Below are 14,008 nucleotides of genomic sequence, written 5' to 3' on the forward strand. Positions count from 1 at the left end.
AACACAACATTGTAAATCAACTATACTCCAATAAAATTTAAAATAAATAAATAAATAATAAAGATGCTAGTGGCTTGTCTAAAAAACAAAAACCAAATAAGCAAAAAGCAAAACAAACAAAAACAAAACTCTCCATCTTGTTAATTAATCAAATAATTCCTTTTTAATTTTCCAACTTCCGTCTGCCCTTCCATCTATTATTCCTTTTCTTTTGTGTTCCTTTGCAATCTGGTTCTTTTTCTAAGTTCTTTCAATGTTGATGAGAGTCACTCTGTTTAAATTTTTCTCTCTTACCAATATAGGGATTAGGGCTATGGGTTTTTCTCCACATATCGTTTAAGCCATATCATGGTAATCTGATGGACCCTAAACCATACATCTCCAGCAGTCAGATTCTTTGTGTCTCTCACAGCAGTTTGTGTGCCCACAGTGAGTGCTCATTGAATGTTTCCTGTGCTAAAAAGTTAATAAATGAAATGTTTCGATGGCATGCTTCAGTATATAATCAAGCAAGAGAGAAAAATGACTGTAGGTTGCAACACATCCCTAAGAGTTTTAAGAGCCCTCTCCTCACTATGGTACTGTTGAGTTTTACTGATTTGCTCAATCACTCCCAAATACAAGTGTTTTTTTGACATCAAAAATCTTAGAATCCACTGATCCTTCTTTTTCCCCATTTCTCAGATCCACCTTCTGCCCTGGCCATCTTTGTTTTCCACCCTATCCACCTAAGAATGCATAATCTAAAAGTTCAACCACTTTCTTACTAATAATCTAAATTCATATGCCCTACTCGCCTTTAAAAATTTTTTGGAGGCAAAAGTTTTCTTTTTTATGTCACGAATAATTTCAAACTTACAGAAAAATACAGAGAGCAATATAATGAACACCAATATGTCCACCACCCAGTTAATAGATGAAGTCAATTTTAAAACTTATTATGGAAACTTTTCAAATATGCACAAAAATAGAGAGAAGGAGAGAATAGGAGAGTGAATCTCCACTTATCAATCACCCACCTTCAATAATCATTGATCTTTTGCCAATAAGTGGTACCACTAACCACCCAGTTGCCCAAGCCAAAACCCACTTACTAAATTTTAATCCTTTCTCCTGATCTCTATCTGTTCAATACAGAGCCATGTTAATTTTATTTTCTAAATGTCTCTCAGATATACTCACATCTCTTCATTCCCATGGCCCCAACTGTGGCCCAGGCTACCATCATCTCTCACCCGGATTACTGCAAAACCCTCCCTACTGGTTTGCTCCTCTCTAATTAGTTCTCCACCTGTAATTAATAATGTGCCCCCCCTTAATAATTTATCATGCAAAAAAATTAACTTTTTGGGTGTGCAGCTCTATGAGTTTTAACACATGAATAGATTCATATAATTACAACCACAATCAGGAAACAGAACAGTTTCATCACCTCAACAAATTCCTTTGTGTTATCCCTTTGTAGTCACACCCTTCCCTCCCCATAACCCTTGGCAACCATGGATCTGTTCTTCTACATTAATGTGTCTTTTAAAATGTCTAGGGACTTCCCTGGTGGTCCAGTGGTAGAGAATTCACCTTCCAATGCAGGTGACGTGGGTTCGATCCCTGGTCAGGGAACTAAGATCCCACATGCCGCTGGGCAACTAAGCCCGCGCACCGTTACTGAGCTCGCGTGCCTCAGTGAGAGAGCCCACGTGCCAAAAACTACAGAGACCACACACTCTGGACCATGCACGCCATGACCAGAGAGAGAAAACCTGCATGCCACAACTAGAGAGAAGCCCGTGTGCCACAACAAAGAGCCCATGCCACAGTGAAAGGTCCTGCATGCCACAACTAAAGATCCAATGCAGCCAAATAAATAAATAAATAAAATAATAAAATGTCTATGTGTTCATGTCACTCCCTTCCTTAAAATCCTTCTTTGGCTTTCCACTGTTGTAAGCAGCAGCCCTTTTCTAACTTTCAGGTCTCCTCTTTCACCACTTCCCATCTCACATCCTCTGTCACTCTTTTTTTTTTAGCTCAGTGTAAACTTTTTTAAAAAATTTATTTTATTGGGGCTTCCCTGGTGGCGCGGTGGTTGGGAGTCCGCCTGCCGATGCAGGGGACGCGGGTTCGTGCCCCGGTCCGGGAAGATCCCACATGCCGCGGAGCGGCTGGGCCCGTGAGCCATGGCCGCTGAGCCTGCGCGTCTGGAGCCTGTGCTCCGCAACGGGAGAGGCCACAACAGTGAGAGGCCCGCGTACAGCAAAAAAAAAAAAAAATTTATTGAAGTATAGTTGATTTACAATGTTGTGTTAATTTCTACTGTACAGCAAAGTGATTCAGTTATACATATATATATTCTTTTTCATGTTCTTTTCCATTACAGTTTAGCATAGGATATTGAATATAGTTCCCTGTGCTATACAGTAGGACCTTGTTGTTTATCCATTCTGTATGTAATAGTTTGCATCTACTAATCCCAAACTCCCAGTCCATTCCTTCCCGCCCCTCCCCGGCAACCACAGTTCTGTTCTCTATGTCTGTGAGTTGGTTTCTGTTTTGTAGGTAGGTTCATTTGTGTCATATTTTAGATTCCACATATAAGTGATATCATACGGTATTTGTCCTTCTCTGTCTGACTTCCTTCACTTAGTATGATAATCTCTAGGTCCACCCATGTTGCTGCAAATGGCATTATTTCATTCTGTTTTATGGCTGAGTAGTATTGCATTGAATATATGTACCACATCTTCTTTACCCATTCAACTGTCGATGGACATTTAGGTTGTTTCCATACCTCGGCTATTGTAAATAGTGCTGCAATGAAAATTGGGGTGCACGTATATTTTCAAATTATAGTTTTTTCCCGATATATGCCCAGGAGTGGGATTGCAGGATCACATGGCAACTCTATTTTTAGTTTTTTGAAGAACCTCCATACTGTTCTCCAAAGTGGCTGCACCAATTCACATTCCCACCAACAGTGTATGTCCTCTGTCACTCTTAAGTTCTGGCCAGACTGAACATCTCTCTACCATTCCAATACACTAATCCCTTTGATGATTTCACGCCTTCCTACATACTTTTCACTCTGACTGTAATGCAATAACTCCTCCTAACCTCAGATTCCTTCACATGGCTAATTCAGATCTTAGTTTAAATGCCCTTTCCTCCAGGAGTGCTTCCCTGTTCATATTAGGTTGATTGTTGCTGTTTGGTGCTTCCTTTCAGGGTATGTATCACACATTACTGCAATTACTCTATTCAATGTTTCTGTCCAGACTGTAAGCTCTGAGAGTCAGGGCTATGCTTATTTTTTATTTACCACTTAATTTCCAGCCCCCAGCACTTAGCAAGAACTCAATAAATATTTTTTAATAAATTAATAAATGCACTTTTGTATACTATGCAATCTACTTCTTCATCAACATGATATGTATTTTAATGGTTTCAATTGCAGAATGAACATGGAGGAACATAATTCATCTTTGGTGGTAGAATCATCTTACCCAGACTTGGTCATCAATGTAGGAAAAGTAACTCTTGGTGAAAGAAACAGAAAGAAGCTGCAGAAAATTCAGAGAGAACAAGAGAAGGCAAAAGTCATAACAGCTGCATGTGCTTTATTAAACTCAGGAGGAGGAGTGATTCAGCTGGAAATGACAAACAACGATGAGCATCCTGTGGAGATGGGACAGGATTTAGAAGAGTCTTTGAGAACACTTATTCTGTCTTCAAATTTGCAGGATTTCTTCAAGACTAAGCAACAAGGGAGGTGTTACTACATTTTTGTTAAGTCTTGGAGCAGTGACACTTTCCCTGAAGACAGTTCCTTTAAGCCCCGCATTTGCAGCCTGAATTCTTCGTTATACTGTAGATCCGGCACTTCTGTGCATCTCATGAATTCAAGAGAGGCATTCAAGTTCCTGAAAACCAAGAAAATAAATGCAGAAGTCTTGGGGAAAGAACCTTTTGGTAAAGTTGTCAAGGTTATAACTCAAGACCTCCATAACTCGGATCCTACTTACCTAGTTTTCCAAAAAGACCAGCTTGAATATGGTGAAATCGTGCCTTTTCCCGAGTCTGAATTCATAGAGTTTAAGCAGTTCTCTACAAAACGCATTCTAGAATATGTGAAAAACATAATTCCAGTGTACATCACTGCATTTGCAAACACTGAAGGAGGCTATCTTTGTATTGGAGTCGATGATAGGAGTAAGAAAGTTCTGGGATGTGCTAAAGAAAAGGTTGAACGTGATTCTTTGAAAAAGAAAATAGAAAACACAATATACAAATTACCTTGTGTCCATTTTTGCCAGTCTCAACACCAGATAGATTTCACAGTCAAAATCTTGGATGTGTTAGCTGGGGGAGAGCTATATGGCTATGCTTGTGTGATCGGAGTGAAGCCATTCTGTGGTGCACTTTTCTCAGAAACTCCCTGTTCCTGGATGGTGAAGGACAAGCATATTTGCAAACTGACAACTCAGAAATGGGTAAGCATGGTGATGGACACAGATCCAGGTAAGATGGAGAAAACTCCCTCCCTGTCCTTTCTACCTCTTTGGAACCTGTATATTAAACAGGTTTCCCTCTGTTTCCTATGACTTTGAACTTCCCCCACACACTAAATTCTGTGTTTTTTGAATCTTCAAGTATCCTACTTTCCATACATGAGAAAATGTTGTTGGGTGATGAGAAGCCCAAATAAAGTATCTTATAAAAGGCAATTTCCTACATCAGATGAAAAGAAAATTGTCTGGGGATGATTGCCTTGCAGTGGTGTATTGGAACTGGCTCTTACTGGCTCGAGAGCCATTTGTTAACTTTTCAGGAATGTTTTGAGCCAGTTGTTAAACAGTCATTACTAAAAATTAAGTTTTATAAACTTACAGTTCAATAAATTGTATTTAAAACAAATTTAATAAATACAAAACCTAATGATTTACTACATTTTAAGATTATCTGTATGCGTGAGGTTATTTACATCTACTGTATCTATATGATGGAAATACTATAAAATGGCGTATTACGGTGCATGTCTTCCCAACTCTGCATTTAGTGACATCATATTGGTAGCTTAAAATTGTCCATGGTGGGAATATTTACACCACAAATATATGCATAGATAGGTGTACTAAAAGAATGTGCTATGTACCATAAAAGAAATTCAAACTAAACGATATCCAGAAACAGAGGGTGAAGACATATTGAATGGGAAACGCATTCAAACTTCCGAATAACATCTCTTTTATGATGGATTTGGCAACTTTCATATGCAATGAAGGCACTTGTCCATACAGGGTGAATGGGGTGTTATCTTGCCATTATGTCTCAAGTCATACCTAGACAGTCTATAATACACCCACTCATAAGGTCTTTTTCAGTGGTGAAGAGATGAACTAACATGTCAGAATAACATGAATTTCCCTTCTTTGTTAAGATTTTACATGGTTGTGCAAAGACTTTGAATCTCAGCTGAGTCTGTCTAGCGGGCCTCCTCTTAGCAGACCAGTGTACTCCAAGAAAGGCCTGGAACATAAGAAGGATCTCCAGCAACTCTTATTTCCAGGTAGTAACTATGGTTTGCCTACTTGACACCAGCCAGTTTCTATGTTAGGATAAGGGGAGATAAACTGTTATGTTTTATATCAAGGTGGAGCACAAAACAAATAAAATGAAGATCAATTACAACATCCATGAACATGTTTTGGGTTTAGGAGAAACAGTCGTGTAAAAGCGTGAAATCACGTTTCAGAACCAAGGACAGTGCCTGTCCTCTGCTCTCATCCTTTGCTCCCACCATGATATGCTTTAGCTATGAGTCCATTGTTGTCCTCTTTCTACACTTCTGGAGAGGAAGAACCACTTGATCAACTCTATGAAGTAAATCAATGGCTTATCTGGCACTAGAATCTGATGCATAAACGTCCTATATATGTGTAAATATCTATTGAGGACCATTAAGTTAATAAATAATGACTGCTCAATTTAAGATTTTATTTTTCACCTTACCTAATTGAGGTCTTTGCATTCGCTTGCATATCAAATTTATATTTTAAAAACTGTCCACAATAAACAGTATTAGATCCAAGAGTAAACATAAACATTGGTAATTACTCTCTAAACTCAGTAAACTCTGTTTTAGTAGAGCTTATTATCATGGAATAAATTATATCTAAAAACAAAATACTGGGCTTTATCCTCATAGAGTGATAACCTATTATTCTGGTATAAAAAAATCAATTTTCCAGGAATTGTACCAAACATTTGAGGAATAAACACTCCCAACACTATTTAAACTTTTCCAGAGCCATAGAAAAAGAATGAAAATTCCCAGGTTATTTTTAAAATGGGCGTAACAGTATTTGCAATACTTGACAGAGATAGCATAAAAAAGAAAAATTCAGACTAATCTTACTTGTGAATGAAGACGCAAAGACAGAACTCCAAGAACGAAAGGATGGATAAACATTAAGAGAGTTATTACTATAATCCATCATTTCTATACATTTATGCAGAAAAAATTTTATGATTGTCTTCTAATATACTGAAATGGTTTTGAAAAACATTAATATACATTTTGATTTTTAAAAGATTCCATAAAATATGAACCCATAGGGCTTCCCTGGTGGCGCAGCGGTTGAGAGTCCGCCTGCCGATTCAGGGAACATGGGTTCGTGCCCTGGTCCGGGAGGATCCCACATGCCGCGGAGCAGCTGGGCCCGTGAGCCATGGCCGCTGAGCCTGTGCGTCCGGAGCCTGTGCTCCGCAATGGGAAAGGCCACAACAGTGAGAGGCTCGCGTACCGCAAAAAAAAAAACAAACAAAAAAAACCAACCCATAGATACTTTTCTTTAAAGATTTTTAAATTACTTTTTTAACATTTTTTTATTCAAAGTCACAAAAATTATAATCATCCTCATCAGTTCACTCAGTCCCATGTAATTAATTTTTTTAACTTGATCTTTTGTTAGCACTTTTATGAATTCATCAGTTTTCCATTAGAGTTCTGAAAATGCTTATTCATTCAGTTCAGCAGTATAGTCAATTACCAGAGACCTGTACTTGTCAGAGTCTTATCTATGAATTCCTTGAAGATGAAAACCTTTTATAGTAACATTTTTGCAAAAGCATCAGAGTACACCCAGAACTGTCTGTAAATGACAAAAGACTTAAAAATGACCACAGCTAATTATTTGATGAAAGTTCATAATAATGCAATTGACAAGGAAATTTAGTTATTTCTGAGATATATATTTTAAAGTAATAACTAGAATTATGCCTTATAACATTATAATAGAACATATAAGATTTTTAGGAATTTCATGTAATGTCTGAAACATTTATATTAACATATTTCTCTTGTAGACTCTTGTGATAGATGCATTATTACATAGATCTGTAAGTGAGTGATGCTTAAGGAGAGTTATCTCAGAGACTAATCTTAGGATCTCCCAGTGGAGGGCTGCACAGAGGTCCCTCCTAGTAAAGTTTTCATAGCTCCATCTTCTCCACAGATATTTAATGAGCACCTTCTTCCTGGGAGGGCTGATCCTACCTCCATCAATGGGGACTGTTAAGGGACACTTTGAGATTCAGGTGCTTTAAGAGTAGGAAGGGAAAGAGAACTAACATTTCTCAAGCAGCTACAATGAGCAGATACCTTTATGCTATTTCATTTATTCCTCACCATAAGAGATGTGCTATTTTTGTACATGTGGATTTTTGTTTGTTTTACAGATGAGGGAACAGAGTCTTAGAGAGGCTAAGGAATTTTCCAAGGTCATAAACGTAATAAGCACATAGGCTTAGATGAAGTGTGTCAGACTTTTCAAGGCTTCTTTTCCTTCACTGTAATATAATAATATTGGCAAAAGAATGTATACAAAAATAAGTAACATCATAATTAATAAAATTAATTATAATTAAGTGTAAGTATAGTAATTTTGATTAATTACAATTAATCATTAAAATAAATGTGATTTTTGCCACTAAATTTATAATTCTTTCCATATCTAGTGCTACCAGGACGTCTGCAATGTACTCCCAAATCCCTCTGGAAGGAGCTGTGTTCACAGAATGAAGGTTTGGAGGAATTAATAAATATGCAAATATATCCATTCTCCCAGGGAATTTTAATCCTTTCTAGAAGCTGGGCTGTGGACCTGAACTTGAAAGAGAAGCAAGCAGTCATCTGTGACGCTCTGCTGATAGCATGGAACAGTCCCCCCATTCTCTACACCATTCTCAGGGAGCAGGATGCCGATGAGCAGTCCTATTGCACCAGCACCGCCTTCAATCTGAAGCAGAAGCTGGTGAACTTGGGGGGCTACTCTGGAAATGTGTGTGTCATTACCAAGGTCCTCCACCTGAGTCCTGAGAGCAATGCGGAGTCCTCAGAGGGTGCAGCATCCCTGATTGATTACCCCAGGTCCTATTACATTGCAAACACTCAGCAAATGGAAGCTTTGTTGCAGTCCCTTGTGATTGTCTTGCTTGGCTTCAGATCTTTCTTGAGTGACCAGCTTGGCTGTGAGGTTTTAAATCTGCTCACAGCCAAGCAGTATGAGATCTTCTCAAAAAACCTCCGCAAGAACAAAGAGTTGTTTATCCATGGCTTACCTGGCTCAGGGAAGACAATCATGGCCATGAAGATCATGGAGAAGATCAGGAATATGTTTCACTGTGAGGCAAATGAAATTCTCTACATTTGTGAGAACGAGCCTCTGAGGAAATTTATCAGGTAAGCAGTTGGATCTTCTTTTTTTTTTTTGGCCGCGCCCCATGGCTTATGGGGATTGAACCCAGGGCCACGGCAGAGAAAGCACCCAGTCCTAACCACTGGGCGGCCAGGGAAGTCCCAAGCAGTTAGATCTTATTGTCAGCAAATGAGGTTCAGTCTAAATTCCCTCCAAATCACCTTGTTCCTTTTTAAAATTATTATTATTTTCAATTTTTTTCCAATTAATTTATTTTTGGCTGCACTGGGTCTTCATTGCTGCACACAGACTTTCTCTAGTTGCGGCCAGTGGGGGCTACTCTTCGTTGAGGTGCTCGGGCTTCTCCTTGCTGTGGCTTCTCTTGTTGCGGCGCTCAGCCTCTAGGGTGCCCAGGCTTCAGTAGTTGCAGCGCGCGGCTTAGTAGTTGTGGCGCACGGGCTTAGTTGCTCTGTGGTATGTGGGAATCTTCCTGGACCAGGGATCGAACTCATGTCCCCTGTATTGGCAGGTGGATTCTTAACCACTGCGCCACCAGGGAAGTCCGTGAATCACCTTGTTCCTTGAGAGTAAGATGGTAAAATGATCTGTGACAACAGTATCGTGTTCATAGGAGTATGATAGAGTAATTTTCCTCCTTTATTGACTCAGAGAAAACCTGAAGGTGTCTTTTTAATTTTTACAGTGACAAAAAAATCTGCCAGGCAGTGACCCGGAAAAGCTTCATGAAAAATGACTTTAAAAAGATTCAACACATCATCATCGATGAAGCTCAGAATTTCCGCAGTGAAGATGGGGACTGGTATGGCAAAGCGAAAACAATCACTCAGAGAGACAAGGATTGCCCAGGAATTCTCTGGATCTTTCTAGACTACTTTCAGACCAACCACGTGGAGTGCAGCGGCCTCCCTGCTCTCTCAGCCCAGTTTCCAAGGGAAGAGCTCACCAGAGTGGTCCGCAACGCATATCAAATAACCGAATACTTACAACGTGTATTGCAGGAGGTCAGAAAAAATCCTCCACCTAACATCCCCCTTGGGTCCCTGCAGATGCTTCTTGAAGCTGAATGGGCTCAGGTTGTTGAGGGAACCTTAAATATTGAGGAAAACTTGCCTCTGAATAAAATAGCGACATATGTGGCAGACACTTGCAAGCTTCTCTTTGAAAGGGGCTATTCTCCCAAGGACATTGCTGTGCTTGTTAGCACCGCAAGAGATGTGGAGCGTTACAAGACGGAGCTCTTGAGAGCAATGAGGAAGATAAAGGTAGTGCACTTCACCAATGCGAGTAACATGTCAGGTGATTATATTGTGTTGGACAGTGTCCGAAGATTCTCTGGCCTGGAAAGGAACATCGTGTTTGGGATCCATCCAAAGACAGTTGAGCCAGCTATCTTATACAACATTCTTGTCTGTCTGGCATCCAGAGCAAATCAACAGCTACATATTCTGTGGCACCGTGACGTTTAGGAAGAATTCCAAACCAAAACAAGTTGAAGCGATTACTATGTAAATGTCCATAGGTGACAATCCGCTTGGTATTGGGAGAAACTTCTCTTTTCTGTTCATAGGTCAGCTAGAGATTTGGGCAGAGCTGACACACAGAATTTGGAACTTTCCCTCTCTGGCTCTCTCCTTTCAGGGATTCCTCCCCTACCTCCTTTCAGCAGCTATTATTGTCCCAAACTCTGTCCCCAATTCTTCCACCCAGAATAATAGTGGTTTTCTGAAGGAGATTTAACCACCCTGCACAGCACAGACTATGACCCACCCTGCGGTTAAAAACCATAAAAACAATATACTCGTCCTGTGGCCATTCTTTCTTCTAAGTCTGGACGTCCACAGTGCAATTTTTTGTTTTTTAAAATTTGTCCAGGGTTTATATTTATCTGCAGAAGGGTGGCCTGGTAGAAACTACCTTGGCCATACCAGAAGCAGAATTTTTGGTTCCTGAATTCTTGACATTTCTCTTTGCTATATTGATCCAGGACTTGGGAGATTCCCAAGATAATTCAAACTGTGACCAAGTGGGCCTTAATAATTTTGACAGAACAGAGAGCACTGATAAAATTATTTACTCCTTTAAAACTGTAATCTCCATTTTTTTTTTGCCCTCAGAATAACCCAGATCAAGCTTTAATTGTGATAGTAAGCATTAATTGTCACTTTACTGAGAAATTGTAGGCCATTAGAAAACAAAAATAAAGCTGTTTTCTCTGGCTTTCAGTGAGAGATAACATTAGAAACCAAAATCTGGTTCTAAAGATACACATAGGCCATTAAGTAAACAGAGCTAGGAAAGATACAGCCTTTACAGATCAACTTCTCAACTCAGCTCTACGTATTGTTCTATAACATATCAACTTAAATTTTAAGTCAAGTACATTCTTGAACTGTATTTTTCCCCTTTACTTTTATATTTTGTTGGGCTACTGTTATGGACTGAATGTTTGTGTCCCCCTGAAATTCATAGGTTAAAGCCCTAACGTTTAGTGTGGCTGTTTTTGTAGATTTGTAAGGAAGTAGTTACAGCTAAATGAAGTCATAGGATGGGGTCTTGATCTCATAGGATTAGAGTCCTTATGAGAAGAGACACCCAAGAGCTCTCTCTGTCCCTCTCCCTGTGCACACATAAACAAAAGGTCATGTGAGCACAGAGAGAGATGGCGGCTACCTCCAAGCCAAGAGAAGAAGCCTCAGAATGAAACTAATCCTACTGACACCATGATTTTGGACTTCCCAGCATCTAGAACTATGTGAAATAAATTTCTGTGTTTAAGCCACCCAGTCTGTGGTATTTTGTTATTGCAGCCTGAGCAGACTAATACAGCCACAGAATTATTCTTTGAACTAAAACACATCAGTGTTATCGCTTAATAATGCTAATACAATGACTTATTTTTCTGTTTATACAAAACATTTAAAAATGTTTCAAATCTAAAAAATAACAATAAAATATTTGTATAACAAATGGAAATTTAAACATTACATGACTAATATTCCACATATTAGTAATCCTAGTCTACTGATTTCCTCCATATTGCAAGTTGTGAATTTTTCTGCCTGTCTTTCTCCTATCTGTGTTTACTCATGGAATTCCAGCCTCTTGCCTTGAAACCGTAGGCTCTTCTAACTTCAGCAAAATAAAATATATGAGCAAAATAAGGGAAAAAATGTTCTTTCTTTCTGACTACATTAGATCAGATACAACTCTGTACCAAACAGTTATCCTTGTAAATGCTGTCTCTAATGAATTGGTTTTGTAAGATCCCTGGACTTGAGTTGCAATGTCTGTGAAAGTAATTCTTTAGAAGTCTAATTCTGGAGCGAAGACTGCCACCATGTCCTGCCGCCATCCACCGCACAGGGGTGGGGTGTTGCTCCAGGACCTTGCTTCAGACGTGTAAGCTCCCACATCCATTAAACCATTGATGTGTCTGTTGCTGACTCTGGGCTCTTTCTTCAGTCTTGAAGCTGGACAAGCGCAGGCATTGTAGGCCTGCAGGGTGCAGCCCAATAATTAGTGGAGCCAGCCAGGAGACCGAGGAAACTCCCATGAGCGCCAAGATGTCGGAAAATACAGGATGGGGAATGGAAAGTTGCGGGGGCCGTCCACCAGCGTGTGGGGCCCGAAAGTTGCAGGGGTGATCCTGAGGTGGCTGTCTTTGCTGAATGGGGGCTCCCAAGAGATCTGGAGAATAATGGCCTCCAACGGCTCTGCTATTGTATCAAATGAGCTAAGCTATCTTTCTAGAAGGAATTGGTATTTCTCTTGTGCCTTTGAGATATAAATGATCTACGTGGGCTCTCTGGAACTTTAATCTTATGTGATCTCTAAGAGTAAAGGAGAAAAAATAGCTTTTAGGTAAACTCTATAGAAATAATTATGTTTTGGGAATGTCTATTTAAAGTAGTCTCTCTAGATTTTGGTAACTTGAAAATAAAGTTGAAGGAAGAGAATTCATGGGTCATTTCAAATAGGATAAAATATTAATTGCTGGGCGAATCTAAGTTAATCTAACTTTGCCTGCTTAGGAGAGGAAGAGTCAAGCATTCAAGTTTTCCAATCAGGAAGTGCACAAATACTTGCTTCTTGGTTTTTGCCAGAGATTAAGGTTTTCAAGGGTTAAGGTTATAATCAGTCATAATTCCTGTAACCAAGTTTCTTTATTGATTACATTGTGATTAGGTGTTTAACTGTACCTTTTAAGTCTTTCGTCATTTGTAGACAGTTATTGTTGTACTCTAATGTTTTGGCAAAAATGCTTCATCTTCAAGAAGATTCATACCATTGTAAAGCAATTATACTCCAATAAAGATGTTTAAAAAAAAAGAAGATTCATAGGAAGGCCTTTTTGACCATAACAGGTCTTTGATAAATTTCAGATCATACTGCTGAACTGGGTAAGAACTTAAAGAATGCTAATGGAAGACTTAACGGCTTCATAAAAAGTTAACAGAAGGATTGGTTACTGAGTGAACTGGTGAGTATGGTAATAATGTTTATGGGTTTTGTCTGGAATGTTACTGGTTTTGATCTGTGTTTTGCAGATATGGGGAAGCCCTTCCCCTCAAGTTGGTTATGATTTATAGCAATTTGGTAAACTACACCTGTGGGTAAAATTCAAGCATTTTTTTTTTCTCTCTCTGCCTGGTCCCTCCAGAAACTGGGGACTTTTGGGTTCGAGTGTTTCCTGGCATGTGCAGGAATCTCAGTATCTTGGAGACAGAGAAATCCACCAAGGCAGAGCCTGATAGCAGACCTTTGGCATGCTTTGCTGGCTTTGAGAGGACTTTTGGGAATTCAGTCTGAGACTCCTGAGGAGTTCACCCTCAGCCAGTTTGGAGGAGGCTATGTGGTCAATTGACCACACTTATTTTGCAAACAAATTAGTTTTGATTGGCTGTGTTTGCTGGAGATGAGGGCAGATTTAGAGAGAACAATGTTATGTTTCAGTGGATGTTAAATTCTAGTTCTGTTAATTGAGGTCTGTATTTATAAAAGTTATTGTATTAGCCATACTTTTGTCCTGATGTTCTGGATGGAAGGAAAATTATCTAGTGAAATTGTCACAGAGTATAACTACTCATGAAGTGTGACACTGTTTGCTGTAACTCTGCTACTAAAAGCACATGTATAATGCTTGTGTGACAATTGGGTGTAAGTGATAAAATATATGACCTATAAAGTGTTTCCCGATTAACGTATCTCTGAGCCTGTTCACGAGGTCTGATTAGTTTTCCCCCAACATGAATGGCTTGGCGAATATAAAGGAAGACTAGCACCGAGGGACACGT

The 14,008-nt window shown here is 39.3% G+C and overlaps 1 protein-coding gene across 1 annotated transcript in view; it reads left to right on the top strand.

Moving 5' to 3' along the window:
* Positions 1 to 12,990, top strand: part of LOC115849340 (schlafen family member 11) — a 20,249-nt gene extending 7,259 nt beyond the window's left edge. The window contains exons 2-5 of the mRNA XM_030850487.2: positions 3,452 to 4,515; positions 5,435 to 5,563; positions 8,014 to 8,737; positions 9,397 to 12,990. Coding sequence (XP_030706347.1) covers positions 3,453 to 4,515; positions 5,435 to 5,563; positions 8,014 to 8,737; positions 9,397 to 10,180 — 2,700 coding nt within the window. The 5' untranslated portion in view covers position 3,452 and the 3' untranslated portion in view covers positions 10,181 to 12,990. The remainder of the gene's footprint in view (positions 1 to 3,451; positions 4,516 to 5,434; positions 5,564 to 8,013; positions 8,738 to 9,396) is intronic.
* The last annotated feature ends 1,018 nt before the right edge of the window (positions 12,991 to 14,008 follow it).

This window comes from Globicephala melas, unplaced genomic scaffold, assembly GCF_963455315.2.
Source record: "Globicephala melas unplaced genomic scaffold, mGloMel1.2 SCAFFOLD_470, whole genome shotgun sequence".
Taxonomy (NCBI): domain Eukaryota; kingdom Metazoa; phylum Chordata; class Mammalia; order Artiodactyla; family Delphinidae; genus Globicephala; species Globicephala melas.